The sequence below is a fragment of the Felis catus genome, chromosome C2 (assembly GCF_018350175.1).
Source record: "Felis catus isolate Fca126 chromosome C2, F.catus_Fca126_mat1.0, whole genome shotgun sequence".
Lineage (NCBI taxonomy): Eukaryota > Metazoa > Chordata > Mammalia > Carnivora > Felidae > Felis > Felis catus.
The window spans coordinates 26,650,133-26,672,808 of NC_058376.1; the positions used below are offsets into that span (position 1 = coordinate 26,650,133).

A 22,676-nucleotide genomic window follows, 5' to 3' on the forward strand; every position below is an offset into this window, starting at 1 on the left:
GACTTTTAAGATATTCTTTATGTATTATAAATGCATGCCAACAAATTGGATAACCTAGAAGAAATGGATAAATTCCTGGAAACATATAATTTTCTAAGACTGAATCATGAAGAAGGAGAAAATCTGAACAGTAGTGGGAAGATTGAATCAGTAATCAAAAACCTCCCAACAAATAAAGTCCAGGACCAGAGAGCTTTGCTGATGAATTCTACCAAGCATTCGAAAGAATTAAAACTAATCCTCAAACACTTCCAAAAAGTAGAAGAGGAGAAAACACTTCCAAACTTATTTTACAAGGCCAGCGTCCCTGATTCCAAAACCAGACAAGGACACAAGAAAATTGCCGGCCAATATCCCTGATGAACATAGATGCAAAAGTCTTCAACAAAAGATTAGCCAACTGAACTTAAAAATACATTGGGGGGGCTCCTGGGTGGCGCAGTCGGTTAAGCGTCTGACTTCAGCCAGGTCACGATCTCGCGGTCTGTGAGTTCGAGCCCCGCGTCGGGCTCTGGGCTGATGGCTCAGAGCCTGGAGCCTGTTTCCGATTCTGTGTCTCCCTCTCTCTCTGCCCCTCCCCCGTTCATGCTCTGTCTCTCTCTGTCCCAAAAATAAATAAACGTTGAAAAAAAAATTAAAAAAAAAATACACTCGGGGCAGCTGGGTGGCTCAGTTGGTTAAACGTCCAACTTCAGCTCAGGTCATGATCTCATGGTCTGTGAGTTCGAGCCCTGCGTCGGGCTTTGTGCTGACAGTTTGGAGCCTGGATCTTACTTCAGATTCTGTGTCTCCCTCTCTCTCTGCCCCTCCCCCGCTCACGCTCTGTCTCTCCCAAAAATAAATAAACATTAAAAAACATTTTAAAAATACATTAAAAGGATCATACACCGTAATCAAGTGGTTTTTATTCCAGGGATGCAAGGATGATTAAAGATCTGCATATTAATCAGTGTGATACACCACATTAACAAAATGAAGGATAAAAATTACGTGATCAATAGACGCATAAAAAGTAGCTGGCAAAAATCAACATCCATTTATGATAAAAATTATCAGCAAAGTGGGCATGGAGGAAATGTACCTCAATGTAACAAAGGCCATTTATGGCAAGCCTGCAGCTAACATTATACTCTATGGTGAAAAGCTATAAGCTTTTCTTCTAAAATTAGAAGGCAGGGATGTCCACTCTCACCACTTTTATTTAACACAGAATTGGAAATTCTAGTTATAGAAATTAGGAAAGAAAAAGAATTAAAAAGTATCTAAATTGGAAAAGAAGAAGTAAATTTGTGACTATTTGAGATGACATGATCTTAGAGAAAACCCTGAAGACTCCACCCAAAATTTGTTACAACCAATAAAAAAATTCAGTAAAGTTGCACGATATAAAATTAGTATACAGAGATATGTTGCATCTTTATGCACTAATAATGAACTATCAGAAATTAAGAAATTAATCCCATTTACAATTGCATTAAAAAATACCTAGGAATAAATTTAACCAAGGAAGTGAAAGACCTATGTACTGATTACTGTAAGACATTGATGAAAGAAATTAAATAAGACACAAATAAATGGAAAGATATTTTGCACTCATGGATTGGAAGAATTACTGTTGTTAAAATCTCTCTTCTACCCAAAGCAATCTACGGATTCAGTGTAATGCCTATCAAAATGCCAATGGTAGTTGTTTTTTTTTTTTTTAAAGAAGTAGAACAAACAATCGAAAAATTTCTATGGAACCACAAAAGGCCCCAAGTAGCCAAAGCAATCTTGGGAAGAAAAGAAAAAAAAAAAAAACTGGAGGCATGACACTCCTTGATTTCATACCCTATTACAAAGCTGTAGTAATCAAAACAGTCTGGCACTGACATAAAAACAGATACATAGATCAATGGAACAGAATAGCGGTCCCAGAAGTAAACCTACACTAAATTGGTTTATTAATTCATAACAATTAAATTAATTTATAACAAAGTAGGCAAGAATATACAATGCAGAAAGGACAGTCTCTTCAATAAATGATGTTGGGAAAACTGGTTAGCCACATGCAAAACAATGAAACTGGACAGACTTGAATGTAAGACCTGAAATTATAAAACTACTGGAAGAAAACATAGGTGATAAGATCCTCAACATCTGCCTCATTTTTGAGTTTTTGGATCTGACTCAAAAAGCAAAGGCAACAAAAGCAAAAACCAACAAGTGGAACACCATCAAACTAAACTATAAAGCTTCTGCACAGTAAGGAAAACCAGCAACAAAATGAGTAGGTAACCTACAAATGGGAGAGAATATTTGTAAATTATGTATCTGATAAAGGACTAATATCTAAAACATACAAAGTACTCCTACAACTCAATTGCAAAAAAAAATGATTAAAAAATGGGCAGAGGATCTGAATAGACATTTTTGCAAAGAAGATATACAGATAGGCAACAGGTGCATGAAAAGATACTTTACATCTCTAAACATCAGGGAAATGCAAATCTAAGCTACAATGAATGATCACCTTATACCTGTTAGATTGGCTATTATCACAAAGGTAAGAGATAACAAATGATCGTGAAGATGTAGAGAAAAGGGAGCCCTTATGAACTGTTGGAGGGAATGGAAATTGGTGCAGCCACTGTGGAAACAAGTATAGAAGTTCCTCAAAAAATTAAAAATACAATTATCATATGATCCAGGAATTCCACTTCTGGGTATTTATCTGAGGAAAGTGAAAACACTAACTTGAAAAGGATATATGCATCCCCATGTTTATTGCAGCATTATTTATAATAGCCAAGATATGGAAACAACCTAAGTGTCATTGATGAATGAATGGATAAAGAAAAGGTGGTACATATATGTAGGATAGAATATTATTCAGCCACAAAAAAGAATGAAATCTTGCTATTTGCAACAACATGAGTGGATACTGAGGGCATTATACTGAATGAAATAGGTCAAAGACAAATACCACATGATATCACTTACATGTGAAAAACAAAACAAAACAAAACAAAACAAAACAAAACAAAACAAAAAACAAAACAAGACAGCAAGCTCACAGGTACTGAAAGAAGATTGGTGGTTGCCCGAGGTGGGAGATGGGGAGTGGGTGAAATGAGTGAAGGGAGTCAGAAGGCACAAGTTTTCTGTTTAAAATAAATAAGTCATGGGGATGTAATGTATAGTATTCTGACTATAGTTAATAAACTGTATTGATACTTGAAAGTTGCTAAGAGAGCAGATCTTAAAAGTTCCCATCACAAGAAAAAGAAAATTCTGTAGTTACGTATGTGATAGATGTTGGCTAGACTTATTGGGTGATCATTTAACAATATATACAAATATCAATTACATTGTAAACCTGAAAAGAATACATTGTTATATATGAATTATACCTTGGTAATTTTTTTTAGTCCAGCTTGAACCAAGAAAATATTACATTATACATTGTAGTTAACATTATCAATATAGCAACACATAACCAACCAATAGTTGCCCACAGAGTACCATGGCTGGAACTTGCTTGTGAAGTAACAAGAGTGTCAATGTTTCTTACATGGTACCTGCAGTGAGGATCACCTTACTAGCTCTTTCTAGGATGGATGCTAAAATTGGTGTGTAGGTAAGGAAAACTAAGCTAGAGAAAGAAATTCTGATGATTTTGTTTTCTTGAAATCCAAGATTTCAAGATGTGGCCTGTTTCAGGCCACATTTCCAGATCTAAGATTTAAGAGCAGAATTTCCTCAAGGGATAATTATGAGGCCACATGTTCATTTAAAAAGTATTAGAAATAAAAATGTAAGTGAGGGCTATAATTTTTTTGAAATTTTCTTTTTTAACAGCCTTATTGAGATATAATTCACATATCATGTCATTCACCCGCTTCAAGTGTATGCTTCAGTGGCTTTCAGTACAATTTTAGAACATTTTCATTATCCCAGCAAGAAACCCTGCACCCTTAGCTGTCATTCTCCAACCTCCCAACCCTCCCCCACCCCCAGACCCAGGTAACTTCTAATCTAGTCTTTGTATATAGATTTGCCTATTCTGAACATTTCCTCTGAATAGGATCATATAATAAGTGGCCTTTTATAATGGATTTCTTTTACTTAGCATAATGTTTTCAGGGTTTATTTGTGTTATAGCATGAATCAATTATTCATTTTTAAAAAACAGCAAATAATATTCCATTGTATAGGTATAGCATGTTTTGTTTATTCATTATTTGGTTGTTTCCACTCTTGGGCCATTATGCATAATGATGCTATGAACATTTGATTACAAGCTTTTGTGTGGATATATTTTCATTTTTCTTGGGTGCATACCTAGAAGCAGAGCTGTTGGTCATAGGTAATTCTACATTAATATTTTGAGAAGCTGCCAAAATGTTTTCTGAAGTGGCTACAATTTTGTTTCCACCAGCAACTAGGGGAGTTCTGATTTCTTTACATCCTTACCAAAACTCATTGTCTGTTTGTCTTTTTTATTTTAGCCATCTTTGTTGGTGGCAAGTGGAAGCTCATGTGGTTTTTGTTTGCATTTCAACAATGACAATTGATGTTGAGCATCTTTTGATGTGTTTATTGAGTATTTGTATACATTCTTGGGAGAATTGTCTATCCAAATCCTTCATCCATTATTCTAATTGGTTCATTTGTCTCTGTATTGAATTGTAAGTGATTTTTTGTATATTCTGGATGCAGGTTCTTTTTCATACATATAATTTGCAAATATTTTCTCACATTTTGTGGAGTGTCTTACTTTATTGATGATATTCTTTGACATCAATAATATTGTATTGTAATTATCAAACTTGCTAAGAGACTAGATTTTAATTATTCCAACCACTAAAAAGAGATGATAATTATGTCATGTGATAGAGGTGCTAATTATCACTGCAATGGCAATCCTATTAAAATATAAATGCAACAAATTCACGTGTTGTACACTTTAATTATTTTTTTTGCAGAAGCACATATGCATTTAATTTTATGTGAATAGAGTTTTTTGAAGAATAATGTAGTATATTCACTTACACACAACTATGATCTTTACTTGTAATATTTATTTGACTACAGCTATATTGGGTAAGATACTGTTTTTTGTTTTTTTTTTTTTCAACGTTTTTATTTATTTTTGGGACAGAGAGAGAGCATGAACAGGGGAGGGGCAGAGAGAGAGGGAGACACAGAATCGGAAACAGGCTCCAGGCTCTGAGCCATCAGCCCAGAGCCCGACGCGGGGCTCGAACTCACGGACTGCGAGATCGTGACCTGGCTGAAGTTGGACGCTTAACCGACTGTACCACCCAGGCGCCCCAAGATACTGTTTTTTAAGAAATCTCCAGAAAAATAGCAATCATCCCACTCCAAAATTTAACAAATTAAAATGCTGATGGAAGATAGCAAAGTAATTATGTTATTAAACGTGTACACCTAAATGCTCTATGTCAAATATATTTCAGTAAATAATAAATAACAAATTTAAGAAAATTAAAAGATGTTTTTTGAGGTACATGAATTTTTAATTTTGATGTTGCTTATACAACATCAAAGGTTTTGGGGTGATGGTGGGGTGGTCCAGAGCCAACGGCCAAGAAAGAACTCTTGAAGATGTCTTTGGCACAAAAAGGTGACTTTATTAAAGCATGGGGACAGGACCTGTGGGCAGGAAATGCTGCGTGGGATGGTGACTGGTAACTCAATATATACCCTCAGGTTGGGAGGGGGTCAGGGATGGAGGAAGTCTCTAAGGAATTTTGGAAGCAAGGTTTCCAGGACCTTGAGAGGCTAGCTGTTGCTAGGGAAACACCATTATTACCCTTTAGTAAAACCTCAGTCCTGAGACCCTTCAGATGTATATGGCAGTGGGTAGGGGTGGGGGCATAAGCCTGGAGTATGACTGCCAGCATATATCTTGGGGCAGTTGAGATAAAGGAAGTAGACTTACAGGATCCTTGAGGTTGGGATAACCTTAAGCTAAGATTCTCTTTTGCCCCTAGTAAAGTGTCATCTTCCAGTCAGCTGAGCTCCTGGAGGGAGGTCACTCTGCTGGTGTCAAGGACTTGTCAATGGGCTGTAGACAGCAAGGGAACTTAATTTTTCATTTGCCTTAGTTTCCCACATCATCATGGCAAGCATTTAAACCTTTTTCCTTTGTTCTTGGGTAGCCAGGAATGTCAGAGGAATATCACACATATTCCACTGTGGGGGGACCGGGGAGGGGAGTGTGTGTATGCCAGCCTGTATTTTGCCCTCAGCCTGCCCCACATTCCCTCATCACTTATACTTCTGAAGTCATATCTAAGAAACTGTTGCTTAATACACGGTAACAAAGATTTATTTCTGTTCTTTTCTGAGTTTTATAGTTTTAGCTCTTATATTAATGTGTATAATCCATTTTGAATGTATTTTTGTGTGTGGTGTGAGGTATTCTACTTTTCCATGTGGATATCCAGTTATCCCGGCCTCAGTAATTGAAAATATTCTCCTCATTAAATTGTCGTGGTACCCATGTCAAAAATCAATTGAAAATAAATCTAAATTGTTAAACCTAACAAAATGGGTTTATTTCTGGACTGTCAATCCTATTCCTTTTATATATTTGATATATAGACACATTATATATGTTTTATATATTCATGCCTGGAGCACACTCTCTTGCTTATTATAATTTTGTAGTAAGTTTTAAACCAGGAGGAATGAGTGCTTCAATTTTTTTTTTCCAAGATTGTTTTGCCTATTCTAGGGCTTTTGCATTTCTATCTGAATTTAAGGATTAGCTTTTCAGTTTCTGCAAAAAAACACAGTTGGGATTTTGATAGGTATTGTGTTGAAACTATAGATGAATTTGAGGAGTATTGTCACCTTCACACTACCTCTTCCAATTTATGAACATGATGTCTTCCCATTTATTGAGATCTTTTACTTCAACAGTATTTTGTGGTTTTTGGTGTACCTGTCTCATGCTTCTTTTCTTAAAGTTATTTGTAAGTACTTTGTTCTTTTTGATGCTATTGTAAATGGCATTGCTTCTTAATTTCACATTTGGGGTATTCATTGCTAGTGTAGAGGAATGCAGTTGATGTTTGTATATTGATCCTGCAACTTGCCTGAACTCATTTATTAGTTCTAACAGCATTTGTGTGTGTGTGCATGTGTTTGTAAATTCCTTAGGATTTTCTTTTCTTTCATACAAGATCATATTATCAGTGAATAGAGATAGTTTTAGTTCTTTCCTTTCAACTTGAATGTCTTCTTATTGCTTTTAATTACCTAATTGCCTACATTTTTCTTTCATGGCTTTTGGTCAGTTTTTGGTTTGTTTCAGGCAGCTGTGATGTTATAAAATTGCCCAAGGTTTTTTTTTTTTTTTTTTTTTTTTCTTTTGGTTTGGTTTGGTTTTTAAAGAAATGCCCTGGAGAAAGTGCTTTTCACACTGAGGGGGGTCTTTCACAGCGAGGGGGCTCTTGTCAGTCAAGTCAAAGGAAGAGAAGCCCTATAAATGGGATTTTTCAAGGAGTTACCTGATAGGTCAAACACTGAAAGTTCTCTGATGGTGCAGCCTTGGGGAAGATTCCAAACCCCTTCTGCACTGACCCCATTGAGTGTTAATCTGTTGTTTTTCACAGCTCGCGTGTTGGAGAGGCTTGCTGATTTCCAAGCATGGAATTGGGGAAAGGAGACTGGGATTGGGTAAGTGAAGGTGCCACAGACCTCATCATTGTTCTTACTAAGATTCAGCCTTTTTTTTTTTTCTTGATAAATGCTCCTTGGATTATTGTAAGCATTTGGTAAATTTCTAGATTCCTGAAAAAGTTGATTTTGATAATTCATCCAGTGTTTTTCTTGCTTATATAAAGGAATCAATTTTTGAAGTTCTTTCCTCTGCCATTCTAGAATTGGTTGTCTTTGAGAGCTGTTATTTTAAATCTACTTCCGAAAATAATCAGAAGGCATCCTCGATATTGCAGAAAGCTTTAATTGGAGGGATTGTGTTGGTGATGTTTCATCACTATCATCAACCAAATGTTTGAGTCCAGAAATGAAAAATAAGATTCATTATTTCATATGGAAAGAAAGTAATGCTGAATAACCTGGGGCGACCTCATCATCAGCAGTACCATATATAGTAACAGAGTGAGCCAAAAACTGTCTTGTTTTTCCGGTGACTCAGTTGAAAGTGAGCATATGCTTAGCTTCATAATGCACATTACTGTGCCTACAGGAGCGATCTAACTGTTCAGTATGCTGAAAAATCACCATTCTTGCATGGTCAAATCAAAATTCAGAACTCTAACTAGTAAAAGTTGAATAGGAAATGATAATAACAACTGATTGTAATAAATTTCTGATTTTTTTTTTCTCGGAGTTTATCCTATGTTGTTATTAATTGCCTTTGGCTTTATCTTCAATCAAATATTGACTTTAATACTTGGTCGTTAAGCATTTTTCCAAGTTATTTTTCATCATACCTCAACTTTCTAAGAGTAGCTGCAAAATGTCATAACCAGGTAGTTGGTGTTTTTTGGATTTTACAGATTTATATGCTTGTTTTATATAATCGCTAAGACAATGGCAAGTGTTCTCATGTGACAATGTACATCTTGTGAGAACTCTGTGTCTGAGTTTTTTTATTTTACTTCCTTACTTCAAAAAGAGCTATGTGTAAAGGTAGAAAGGAAAGGTTGTCTGCAAGGTTTCCTGGCATGTGTTTTACAAACCCATAAGCCCTTAGGATAATGAAGAGGAACGGTTCAGGAGGTTAAAGAGAGATAGGGTTTCAAGATAAAGCAATAGCAGTATTTGGCATTAACTTTTAATTTTAAAGTAATTTAAACTCTTCATAAGAACAGTACAAAGAACTTCAGTACAACCTTATGAAGGTCAACTTTGTGTCAAGTTGACTGGGCTAAGAGATGCCCAGATAGCTGGTAACCATTATTTCTGGGTTTGTCTGTGAGAGTATTTCTGGAAGGGATTAGCATTTGAATCAATGGACTGAGTAAAGAGATCTGCCTTCACCAGTTTAGTGGTAGACATCATCCAAGCTGGTGACTGCCTAAAAAGAACAAAAAAGAGGAAGAAGGGTAAACTCACTCTGTCTTAAGCTGGGACATCCACTTACTCTTGCTCTGGACATGAGAGCTCCTGGTTCTTGGGCCTTTGAACCAGGACTGGAAGCTACACCATTGGTTCCTCTGGTTTTCGGACCTTCATTTTTTTTTTTTTTTAATTCAAGATTTTATTTAAATTCCAGTTAGTTAACATATAGCATAAGATTAGTTTCAGGAGTAGAATTTAGTCTTGGGCCTTGAAACTTGTACTGAATTATACCACTGACTTTCTTGGTGCTCCAGTTTGCAGATGGCATATTGTGACATATCTCAGCCTCTGTAATCATGTAGGCCAATTTCCATAATAAATCTCCTTTTTTATATCTCTTTATATCCTATTGGTTCTATTTCTCTAAATAATCCTGACTAATACACTAATTCACTTCACTTGTATTCCACAATTTTTAGCACTTTACATTTCCTTCTGTCTCTTTCTGTCTTGAGCCATTTGTAAGTTGTAGATACAATGACCTGAATTCCTAAAATTTTCAGTGTTTTCTAAAAGGAAGGGATGCTGTCCTTCATAACTCTGGTATACCCAATAAAGTAAGGAAATTAACATGACTAAAATACTATCGTCTGATCCCCAGGCATACAAATTTTACCAGTTTTTCTGATAATGCCCTTTATAGAGTAAAATAACTACTCCCCCTTTTATTTCTTTCTTTTCTGGTCCATAAACCAATCCAGATTACACATTGCATTTGGAGGCCATGTGTCTTTAGACTCTTTCAGTCTTTCTTTATCTTTCATGTCCTTAACTTTTTTTTTATTTTAAGGTGTATGTATTTTATTATGTTTTCTTATAATTTGTTTCCAGCTGTGCATTTTAGAGTAGGAATACCACACAAGTAATGGAGTGTTTTTCTTAGTATCTTATTAGAGGACAACTGTCCTACAGTTGGTGAGGTTAACTTTTACCAGTTGTTTAAAGTTATGTCTGCCAGATTTTCCCCTCCTAGTGTTAATTAATAAGTTTCTTGTAATTATAAACAAATAAAAAATAGTTTGTGGGGAGGTACTTTGAGACTATGTAGATCCTGTTTCACATCAAACATTGATCTATTAATTTTAGCATCCATTGGCAGTTCTTTCCTGAATCGATTATTATGATGACTGCGAAATGGTGATTTCCTAATTTCACTATTCCTTCTATATTTGTTAGTTGGTATTCTACTATAAGGTAGAGATTTTTCTCCCATTTTTAATTTTCAATGGGCTACAATGGATTATTATTATTATTTATTTTGATATTAAATTTTTCCCAGGTTTAACCAGTGAGGCAACCTTAAGGTCAACTGCTGTATTTTTTTGAAATGGCCCTATCAATCTTTGACTAAGCTCTTTTAGTTTCTTTCATGACAGAATGGTTTAGGTTAATCTTATATTTTCCCAACTGAAGCCGGGCAACTTTGTTTTTGTTGTTGTTTTTTTAATTGGAGAATGGATTTAGAAATCCTAGTCTGGGAACCAGATGTGTGTTCATGACTTCCAGGGTGACACTCAAAGTCACTATACATGTACCTGTATTTCTTTATATGTAAAAACCATGTGTTTACGTGGACAGCTCAGATTTGCTCTAGTCTTTCTCCCCTTTCATATTTGTACCTTCTTTATCCAACCATAGAACCCTAACACCTATGATTCTGAACAGATTTACTTATGTGTTCAATTCTCTTGTCTTTAGCTAATCCCTCAATTCTCTGGGCCATTTCCTTAGTGTCAGTCAGCCTTGGGAAACTCAAAAGCCAGTGACTCATGCTGTAGAGCAGCTGGGTTTCCACAGGAAAAGAGAAGGGAAGGAGCTAGCTAGAGCATTTTGAAGAGGCATTTTTCTCACAGACTTATACAATTATGACATTAATGAAGTGAGAAGTAGAAAGCTGACTGTATGGTAATTCTAGTAAAAAGAACCAAAGACAGCCTTTCAAAGTGCATGGGTCCCAATCAAGGCATGGTAGTTGAAGAGAATTGATGGTCCTGAAGTGGCCATGTGGTCAGGATTAAGAGATGTCTATGAAGAGAAATGATTGGTGAATAAGGAGTAACCCCTCCTATAATGCCTTGTGCTAAATCAAGATATTACAACCATAGAATGGCCTTAAGTATGGGAGAAAAGCTGAGCATCTGTAGGAAAAGGGACTTAGAACCAGAAATAACATTGAGTTACAGAAAATAAAGCACTATTTCTTGAGCACTCAAGTTTAGGGTTGAGATTTATAGCTACTGCATATGGAAATGACATAAGATAACCACACAAATATAACATAAGGAGTTAAATAATAATATGTAACTTGCAATACTCTTAAAAATAATATGACTAGATTTTCTATGGTGAACTATGGAGTTAATGAAATTATTACATACTTGGCATAACCTGGTGAAACTGGAAGATATTTTTTACCTCAACTTCCTTAAAAATTTTTTTTTTATATATAATTTTAAAGCATCCACATTTTAGGATAGCTTGTCAAGTTTTGTGAACAATTTAAGAAATTCCATTATGAAAAATTTAAATGATAGATTTTCTTTTTTGTAATGACCTACACATTCAGAAGTCTTTCTTTACCCTTTGTAAATCATAATCCTAGACTGAGTTCCCAGGTGGGAACTGCTATCCTTTGACATCACCTTGATAAATGCTCTATATTATGCACATCTCCTCTGCCTCTGTCAACATCAGGAACAGGCACTGGACTGTAGAATCTATTTTTGTCAAACAAGCTTCTCATTTGCTTTGCTTGTCACAGCAGGCTATCTTGGACTTCTTTTTGCTGACTCTGCCTTTTCCTTCTTGTTCTGCATAATGTACACACAATATGTCCCAGACACTTTAGCAGTTACAGAATTTGAATCACAAAACAATATGAAAAAGTGTGTTCCTATCCTGTTGCTTTGACCTAACCTTGCAGATTTGTTCCTGCTGTTCTAAGTATCCACCTTGCTTCCTAAAACCTACCTTCGTTGTTCATGTAATTCCCTCACTAACTCTGAAATTTTGGTTGTCAGTGCTTCAACTGTTAAGACTCTCTTTAAATTCTATTTTCTGAGAGGACATTCCAGATCCTTTCCATGTAAATTATTATTATTTTTTCCCTTTTGTGGTTCTTTTATCAGAATTTGTACCACTCATGGATTATAATTACTTGGATAAATACAACTATGGGGGGACAAATTCCAAAGTTTCAGAGAGAAACCAGGTATGATTTCGTGACATTAGACTTTGACAAGGAAGACTGATTTTTGTGTACTTTCATAAATGGCTTTGATGAAGAGGAATTTTCCAGAAAGGACCTAAAGAAACAAATATGATAAGCACAAATTCAAGAGTCTAGAACAAGGGTCAGAAAACTTCTCCACTAAAGAGTCAGATAGTAACATTTTTGCCTTTGCAGCTCATATAATATAGCTCTGCTATAACTACTAAATTCTACCATTGTAGTGTAAAAGCAGTCATAGACAATATATATAAATCAATGGGTATGACTGTGTTTCAGTAAAACTTTATTTATGTTTATATAAAAGCAGGTGATGGGCAGAATTTGATCTATGGGCTTACTTTCCTGACCCCCAGGACTAGAAGACCTCCCTAAAGAGGAAAAGAGAGCTTCAGTTGACTTTCTCATAAGAATGATTCCAGTATTGGTGTAACCAGTTTTAATCTTTCTCAGACATCTGGATCCATTTCCATTTTCTCACTATATATTCTGTTACATGCCCTGTAGCCACTTCATATTTACCTTGCCTAAAACTAAACTGATTTTCTTACCCAGGAAAAGGGTCTCCATCTTTTACATCAAAATTACATTATTTTACTAACAATATAACTTCTTACATTATTTTACTAACAATATAACTTCTAAACAATATAACTTCTAATAACTTTTTGTTTATTCATATTTATTAAATACCTGAGTGCTCTAAGTTATAAATATCTATTAATTATTGTTGGGAGATAATTCTCCATGGGTGTCTCATTTGTGTACTTGCAAGCAGAGGGATTCAGTTTTTTTAAGACTGTCTTTTTCAGGAGGTATGGATAGCAAAACAGCCTTCAAGGTAGAGGAAGAGTCTTTTCTATAGAGCGGAGGACAGTTTTCTTTGTTGCCAAGTATAATAAAGATAATGCATCTCTCCAAAGGGGAAAGGTGGAGCAGGATTTCTTGTACCCCATTGTAAAGAATTTGAGATTCCTAAAATCAGTTTCTCAGCTGTGACTGAATCAAGTATGGATGATTCATCCTGAGGTAAAATTCATCTCCAGCTGTGAACCTATAACCAGTGAAACCATAATCCACATATTGTATTATGTCCTTACAAAACACAAGCTTGTGACAGGCATAGGATAGACATTCCCATTCCAAAAGGGGTTAATTAGAACAAAGAATCTAGTCACAGGGGTGCCTGGGTGGCTCAGTTGGTTAAGCGTCCGACTTCAGCTCAGGTCACGATCTCATGGTCTGTGAGTTCGAGCCCCGCCAGCTCAGAGCCTGGAGCCTGCTTCAGATTCTGTGTCTCCCTCTCTCTCTGCCCCTCCCCTGTTCATGCTCTGTCTCTCTCTGTCTCAAAAATAAATAAATTAATTAAAATTAAAAAAAATTAAAAATAAAATTAAAAAAAGAATCTAGTCACAGTTTCCAAGCAAGTCCAAAACCTAGCAGGGAAAATTTCTTTAGTTTTTAAGCCTTAAGATAATCCTCTTTGGTTCAGTGCTCTGTCCTGAGGCCCACAAGGGTGGTGGTCTCATCTACTGAACCCACAGGGATGGCAGTGTTGCTCTCTCAGCTCCAGGCAACTGTCCTGCCCTGCTGAAACCAAGGAAGAGACCATGTTGTCCATAGGCCTGTATCCTCTGCCCCCATGGTGGCAGTGGCACCCTACTGATTTCTGCATCACTTTCTTGGTCATTCTTCCCTTTTCTTTAAGGATAATGTATATGCACAGGCAGATAACTCTGTTTGTCCTGTCCTTTCTATTCTGACAGTTTTCCTTTCTTTCATTACCTCTTTGTTCTTTAGTTTAAGCTGGCAGTGTTTCTACTGGTATCACCATTCCTTTCTTCTGCTGAGATGTCCTATTGGATATAGCCATATAGGAGTCATATATGACTCACACATAAGACTCCTGTAGGTCATATGCATAATCTCTTTATCAAACTATTGTTCAGCCACACCCTTGGTGTTCTCAGAATATACTTTTTCAGTTTTTAAAATATGGATAGGCTGAGAATTTTTCAAAGCTTCAAGTTCTGCTTCCTTTTTGTTTAATATTTCCTTCAGTTCATTTCTTTCTTGCATTTTACTATAAACTGTAAGGAGAAATCAGACCATACCTTTAACATTTTGCTTAGATAGTGCCTCAGTTAAACATTAAATTTCATTTCTCACAAATTCTACCTTCCACAAAAACTAGAACACAGTTCAGAAAAGTTCTTTATAATAAGAATTGCCTGTCCATCAGTGTCCAGTAACATGTTCCTCATTTCCATTGAATGACTTGACCAGATACATCTTTTATATTTTTATCAACCATCTCTTTTTTAAAGCAATTGTGGCTTTTTCTTTTCTTTTTTAATTTTTTAAAATAATGTTTATTTATTTTGAGAGAAAGAGGGGGGTGGAGAGGGTGAGCAGGGGAGGGGCAGAGAGAGGGGGGAAACAGGATCTGAAGCAGGCTCCAGGCTTTGAGCTATCAGCGCAGAGCCCAATGTGGGGCTTGAACCCACAAGCCATGAGATCATGACCTGAGCCTAAGTTGATGCTTAGGCACCTAGGGCCCCAGTTGTGGCTTTTTCTTTTCTTTTCTTTTCTTTTCTTTTCTTTTCTTTTCTTTTCTTTTCTTTTCTTTTCTTTTCTTTTCTTTTCTTTTTTTTCAATGTTTTTATTTATTTTTGGGACAGAGAGAGACAGAGCATGAACGGGAGAGGGGCAGAGAGAGAGGGAGACACAGAATTGGAAACAGGCTCCAGGCTCTGAGCCATCAGCCCAGAGCCTGACGCGGGGCTCGAACTCACGGACCGCGAGATCGTGACCTGGCTGAAGTCGGACGCCCAACCAACTGCGCCACCCAGGCGCCCCTAGTTGTGGCTTTTTCTAATGTGCAACTCAAAACTCTTCCACTGACCCATTACTCTGTTTTAAAGCCACTTCTACATTTTAAAACATTTTTTACAGCAGCACCCGACTTCTCAGGAACAAAATCTGTATTAATTGGCTCGGGTTGCCATAACACAATACCACCAATAAGGTGGCTTAAACAACAGAAATTTATTTTCTTTCTGTTATGGATAGAAGTTGAAAATCAAGGTGTTAACAAATTTAGCTTCTCCTGAGGCCTCTCTTCTTGGCTTGCAAATGGCTACCTTTTTGCTGTGTGTCCTTACATGGTGTTTCTTCTATGTGCATCATCACTAATATGTCTTTGTGTGCTCCAATTTTCTCTCTTATAAGGACACCAGTCAGTAAGGCCCAGTCAGTAAGGTGGGAGTAAGGCCCATCCTACTGACTTCATTTTAACTTAATCACCTCTTTCAAGGCCCTATCTCCACATACAATCACATTCTGAAATACGGGACATTTTAGAGCTTCACAATATGAATTTTATGAGGATACAATTCAGCTCATAAAAAGGAATATTGACATTCAATGAAAACACTCATTTTGAAGAACACAGTTGTTGAAGCAATCTGGTATAACTCTATAAAAGCATTGACCCTCACAGTATTTCACTTTTGTTGTTGAAAAGGGAGAAAAAGCCACCTGTGGCTCCATCAGGTATAGTTTTCATTTTTACCCCTATTTTTGGATAATGACTGTATAAATAAGTATCTTTGAGCATAAAAGACAATGATAGAGATAGTACTTTAATTCCTTAACTAACATTTTTTCTATATTATTCTACAAATTGTGAATTTTATTTCTCCAATATAAGACTTCAGATTATCTGAAAGCTAGGTTGCTTATTGCTATATTATAATTAACAGAGGATAAAATTTATTTTTTAATGTCTTTAAAATTTTCTTTCCTAACCTTACACACTAGGCTAATTTATTTCTCTCCTTTTTTTTGTTTTAGCTTCTTGCTATTGCAGGTTGGTAGAGAAAATTAACCACAGGTTGAATGTAGGTTATTCTATTTAATATTAGTCAACCTTTTTATTCTTGGTCAATAATGCTTTAGTTATCACTAGATTCTTATATTCCCTATGTAATGTGTTTCTGGTATCTCTAAGTACTTCTATTCTGCTATGTTACCTTCGTTATTCAGACAATAAGGTTATCTAGTAGCACAACCTTATTTTCCCATTTTATTGAGATAATAAAAGCTGTTGTGAGAAACTTCTCTGTTCTACATTGTATCGTAGAAGTGTTTTATATCCTTACTTTTGTTTTTAATTTCTTAGAGAAAGATACGTGGAGTATTTTTTCTCACCCTGGTTTTTCTCTCATTTATATACAAAATTAATTTTTTCTTTTGGGAACTTATTCCTTCATATATTCGTTTTCTTGCATATAGTGGCCAATCTCAGCCTTCTACAAGTTCCTTCCCATTTGGAAGCAGTCAGGCTCAATCTCTTTATATCTCTTATCTCTCCATCCATCTAATGTCTATCTGTAATGTACATATTCATGATTCTGATATTTCTTATAGTATGATCTAATAAGAATATAAAAATATTTTCTTTCATGGGGCGCCTGGGTGGCTCAGTCGGTTGAGCTTCCGACTTAAGCTCAGGTCATGATCTCACAGCTCATGGATTCAAGCCCTGCATTGGGCTCTGTGCTGATAGCTCGGAACCTGGAGCCTGCTTCAGATTCTGTGTCTCCCTCTCTCTCTGCCCCTAACCCACTCGCATTCTGTCTCTGTCTCTCTCAAAAATAAATTAAAAAAAACATTAAAAAAATATTTTCTTTCATTCAGATATAAGCTTCCTAAAGACCTGATCTAATGTTTTGAATTCTTCCTCATTTAATTTTAACCCCTGGGAATAGCAGCAATTAAATCCCAAACCCAAAAGATATTAGCTAAGAATAAAATCTACGCAATGTGTTCTCGTATTAACTGACAAAGGTAAGCTGTCATGTAACTGATTCCATGAAAAAAATACATAAATAGGTAAGTAACTGATTCCATGGAAAAAATACATAAATAGGTGACTGAGGAGAGAGATCCTGGATATCCATTTTCAGTCAAAGTTTTTTCAGAAAATTTGGAAATTGTAACAGAAAATTAAATTTAACCAAGTTAGTTAACCGCTGTCAAAAAGAAGAACATATAAACAGAAGGGTAGTCATTAGCTTTAGTTTTCGAAAGGTAGAGCCTGAAGCAGCACAAGGATTTGCCAAGATGTCTCTAGCACTATCTAGGAGAAAGAGTAGCTACTTAGTGGATGGATTTCTTCCAGGATTCAGGCTGTTCCCAAGCTTTATATGTTTTCCTTAACTCCCCAGTTAACTCCAGGCTAAAGTATAAATTTCTTAGTATGTAAAAGCCTTGCCTTGATTTTGTTCCTGGCTATATGGCTGTTCTCATCCCTTGTCACACCCATAACACATACATCCCAGACATAATAGAGCAACTTGAAATTTTCTGTGTAGTCCGTACTACTTTTACATATAAAGTTGTTTCTGCTAAATATATTTATCATCCTTTTTTCCTAGTTAACACCTACTAATCCTTAACACTCAGCACACATAATTCCTACTGAGAAATTTCTTTGATCCATTAGTCTATGTAAGTGCCTTTGCTTGGTGTCTCATGCACTTTGTGTTTACCTCTGACATAGCACTTATGGTGAATTATATTCTCTGTGACTACTTTTTTTTCACTGGAATAGGAGCTCCTTGAAGACGTGGGCAGAATTTAAAACCTTATTTTTTTTTAAAAAAAGGAAGAAGAATGTCACTAGTGAAGATGAGGTACATCAGGTCATTATAACTTTGGTGTTAATAACCATTGAATTCATCTAATGGACATACTTGTTCTTACTTCCTTTTTCATTAAACACATTTCTGATTATAATTTCTCTTCCCTTCCTGTGGTAATTTGTCTTCCAATAGAAAATACTCTTCCAAGGACTTAAGCCTCTCCTACTCTTGGCACTTATATTTTTCATTGTATCCTAGATATTGAATTGTGATGTGCTGCATAGTTATGTTTTCCCTTCTAGATGTATTCTCCACTTGATTCTTTGTCTCAAGTGACTGATTTAAATAATAAACATCATTGAGTTCTTTTGTCCATTAGTTTATTGCTGTGTTCAGCCAATGGGAGACCCCTAAATGTAGGTAAGAGGGTGTGACGGTAAGGGGTCAGAGTACTTATTCCTACCTATGCTTATGACTTTCTGTGACACTTAGCTGAAAGTTATTAATTCTTTCAAGGTGGTCTTGTCTGTAACACTCTCCACTTCTGGATTCTGATAATAACTCTACCTGCCCTCCTTTTTCCTGTCCTGATGTGTTAACAGTCCCACTGTTACTAGGCCTGGGGTAATGCAGTGTTTCCTTATAGTTTCACTTTATCCAGCTTTTTGCAAGATATCCTAGATAGAGTATGCCTTACTGGGACCATAGTGAAGATTAGATTAGCCATATTTGGTCTTGACTAATGCAGTAACTGTTTAAGGAAATAGCTCCAGGAAACAGATTTTCAAAATGGAATTCTAGAATGGAATCATTCATGTATGCAAAAACAAAAAACAAAACAAACAAACAAAAAAACACAGGGATAATAACTCTTTGCTAAGTGGGATGGGGCCTGGGTGATCCATGGCATAGCGTGGTACTATAGTTAATCAAATCAAATCAAATCGTTAGATGAAACACAGATGGAGGGAGATCAAGTGGCTGTGGCACTTAGTAGTTATGGCAACGATAGTGATTATACGATTGTTGGGTTTCTTGGATTTGGTTTATAACCTTAGAGATGTATGTATAGGAAAAACAAAAATATCATCTATGAACAGACAATTATGAACACCTGTGGAGATCTAGAAGGCCTGTTGGCAGTTTTGAAGGAATCCTTCATCTCATGAATTCATAGGGGATGTAAGATTGAAGACCAACAGCGTTTGATTGTAAACATCAATTAAATACTCAGCCTTGCTAATTATTTCACACTAAGATAAGGACCATAAGGAGGAAAGGGTAAGACTTCTATGTGTGGAATAGGGGTATTTACATAGTAGGACAAAAGTGTACTTATCCTGTTTTGCCTCAAGGCTGTGTAAATCCACTCTCTTACGTGATCTACTCTGGGGCAGTGATTCTCAGATTTTATTGTACATGTGAATCACCTGGGAATCCTCTTAAAATTTAGATTCTGGGGGTGTGAGCTGGGTGCTGCCTGAAAATAATCTCAATTCTTTACATCAAACACATTGTGCTAATTGAAAATGGTGAACAAGAAGTAACAAGCACTATAAATGTTTGAGTAAGCTCAACCAGAGCTAGAGAACGGGGAATAAATGCTTGAAAAGTTCAGTGGTGTGCCATACCAGTGAGATTCTTAGGGGTTCATGGTAAGATAAGTTTTCTAAACAGCGAGACAAATTATTCCCCCTAACCTAGTGAAGGAAGCATGGCTTGGGTGGGCCTCTTTGGATTTTGGAGGCAATATATTCTACATCATCTTCTTTCTTCAACCCATTTACTTCTCCAGACCAGTAAAGGTGCTAGTATTGATTCATATCTTGAATAACAAAGAGCTCTGAAACAAGAGTGGTTTTGGCTTAAGAGATCTTATAATTTGGGTCTAATAACCTAACATGTCCCAATGACTTTTTCAAGTATTTGTGACAGACACTGTTGTATGAGATGTTTCTAAATTCAAATAAGAGAAATCACAGATCAGGCAGCTACAGTCTAGGACTGATGCAATGCTCTCCATATTCTTCTGTCAACTATTTCCAGCTTGTTACTGGACTCTGGTAGAAAGTAGGTGCTTGGCTTTCTAAAATCCTGTAATTATGTGAATCAAATTGTCCAAGACGAACTGTATGTTATCAAATCAGCCCAGCTATAAAATTGGATATGCACAGAAGCATTACCTTATACAAGAGGTGGTATATAATAGACTAAACCCAAGCCAAGCTACTCTGGTAGACACAGTAAACAGCAACATGGAGGAATCAGTTTACATGGTACCTGCTTTACTTCTTTGCCACCATGGAGAAGGAAAAAGTATGAATCTGGTTTACTGGTAGATCAGATTGTTATATCAGCACTAACTAGAAGTAGACAGATAGCTCTCAAGATGGCCCTGAAAGACAGTGGTATCGTAGATGTCATGGTCCAATGACTGTCCTCTAAGATTGAAGTTTTCATTTCCTCTGCTCTTAGCAGTCTTGGCAACCAACTATTCTCAACTGAGGTCTTGTCCGAGACTTTGTCTTAGCTAAAGAGATTCTACCCAGGTAAAGTCGTGTTCCCTTTCTAGAGACACCTCAATTCAATAATTGATTATACAGAGGCATTAAGTGCGGCTCCCATGCCACTATATAGAACATCTCTAAAGCATTATCTCAGCTCCAAAGTTAGCTATAGAATCAGCTAAGGTCTTTGTATGACTACACCACTATTTAAATTCTTCCTCTGCCCATTTCTCTTTCTTCACTTCATAGCTATTGACATTGAGCATGTCCAAGTAAACTTCCTGCGTATAAATCATGATCTCAGAGCTTGTTTTCAAGAGTATTCAATCTGTGACAATATGTGTCAAGAGTGACCTGAGCTGAGTTGCTGACAGAGTGAAGGGAAATATGGAATAGGTTGTGAGGCAAACTATTATGTATAGTAACTCAGGGCTTTTAATGAGCTATAGGAGCAGAATGTTGCAGCCATTTCAATGTTAAATTACCCCTCCATTTACCTCCTTCAATTTTTAAAATGAAGAATATGAGTTTTAGTTAATACTTTAGGTTTCAGGTTGGATGTATGGCCAAATTAATATCACCACAATGAAATGGTACTTGATGGTATCTGTATGTCTCCTTGCGTGGAATAAAACTTCAAACAGGAAGGATCAGAGTGGATTCTAAGTGGAGAAAGGATGTATCTTTTTTCTCCACTAGATTTACTGTCTATCCTCTCTACCCTAATCTATGTCCTGAGAGGATAATTCATGTGGACTACATCAGTGAGCTCTCTTGTCCTCTGGTTTATGATTGCTTTTATCCAATGGGAGTCTCACAAAAACATGAGGGAAGAGAAGGAGTTAAATTTGTTTAATTCCCTGGATTTATTCCTCTGTGTTCCTTTGGGCTGTTTCTCTCTACCAAAAACTCTTCTTTTCAAGGCAGCTCCTTGAATCTAGGCGTGTTAAGAGCCTCTGCCTTAAGGTACTGCATTCTTGTTATTTCCTACATTGTCTTCATTTTCAGCTTGGGTTTTCATTTTCCTGTGCAATCTGGTTGAACTGATAAATAATACCTAATTTTTAAATTTTGTGTAAAATTTCTTCTCACTTTATTATCCGTTAAGTTAATAATCTGATGTTGATTTCTCTAGTGTAAGTAATAATGATATTTAAAAATATATATTGTACATGTTTGGCCTTTTTTTTTTTTTTTTTTTGAGAGAGAGTGCGAGCAGGGGAGGGGCTGATGGGAGAGAGAGAGAGAGAGAGTCCCAGGCAAGCTCCACCCTCATTGCAGAGCCCAACATGGGGCTCCATCCCATGCTTGAACGTGACCTGAGCTGAAATCAAGAGTTGGATGCTTAACTGACTGAGCCACCCAGGAACCCTGTGTTTGGCCATTTTATCATCAATTTTGAAATGAATTGTACTAAATCACAAGATTTCTATGATTTTCTGTAATCATTAATCTTTGAAAAGCATCATTATGATTAGCTAATTATTGGCCAAATAACATATTGTATTTTTATTTTTTTTAACGTTAATTTATTACTGAGAGACAGAGAGAGACAGAGCACGAGAATGGGAGGGGCAGAGAGAAGGGGAGACACAGGATCTGAAGCAGGCTCCAGGCTCTGAGCTGTCAACACAGAGCCCGACGTGGGCTTGAATTCACAAACCTGGAGATCATGACCTGAGCCGAAGTCAGATGCTTAACTGACTGAGCCACCCAGGTGCCCCCAAATAACATATTCCTTAAGTACATTATATTATACTTTAGTGTTTATTTATATTTGCTTAATACTGTTGATCATTTGCTAATTTTTAGCCCCTTTTATTTTAGTTCTCATAATGAATGTACGCTTTTTTTTCCTGTGTTAAGTGAAGTTTCATATTCTAATTGAAAACCAAAGTGCTTCCAGTGAGAAGTTCAGCCAAAATGAGTCTTAAAAATTGGTTGCAAAACATGTGAAAACAACCTGAAATGGGACATTGAACTCCATATTTCCTTCCTTCATTTGAAATAATTTTGGTATCTAATAAGATATTAAATTTTCTACTGTGTTCATCCAAAAGTCTGTTCATCAGACTTTGAATCAGATCATGTTCAGAGAGAGCTGTTCTCATACCATGAGAGTGATGAGGTAGGCATTTTCCAGAATCATAATCAAATAAGCATAAAAACTAGGGGTTTTGTTTTTCTTTT

The 22,676-nt window shown here is 36.3% G+C and overlaps 1 protein-coding gene across 1 annotated transcript in view; it reads left to right on the plus strand.

Moving 5' to 3' along the window:
- The window catches only part of LOC123380048, a 443,229-nt gene that overhangs the window by 206,839 nt on the left and 213,714 nt on the right, over window positions 1–22,676 (plus strand). The window contains exon 4 of the mRNA XM_045037315.1: window positions 7,629–7,692. Within this exon, the coding sequence (XP_044893250.1) occupies window positions 7,629–7,692 (64 nt within the window). The remainder of the gene's footprint in view (window positions 1–7,628; window positions 7,693–22,676) is intronic.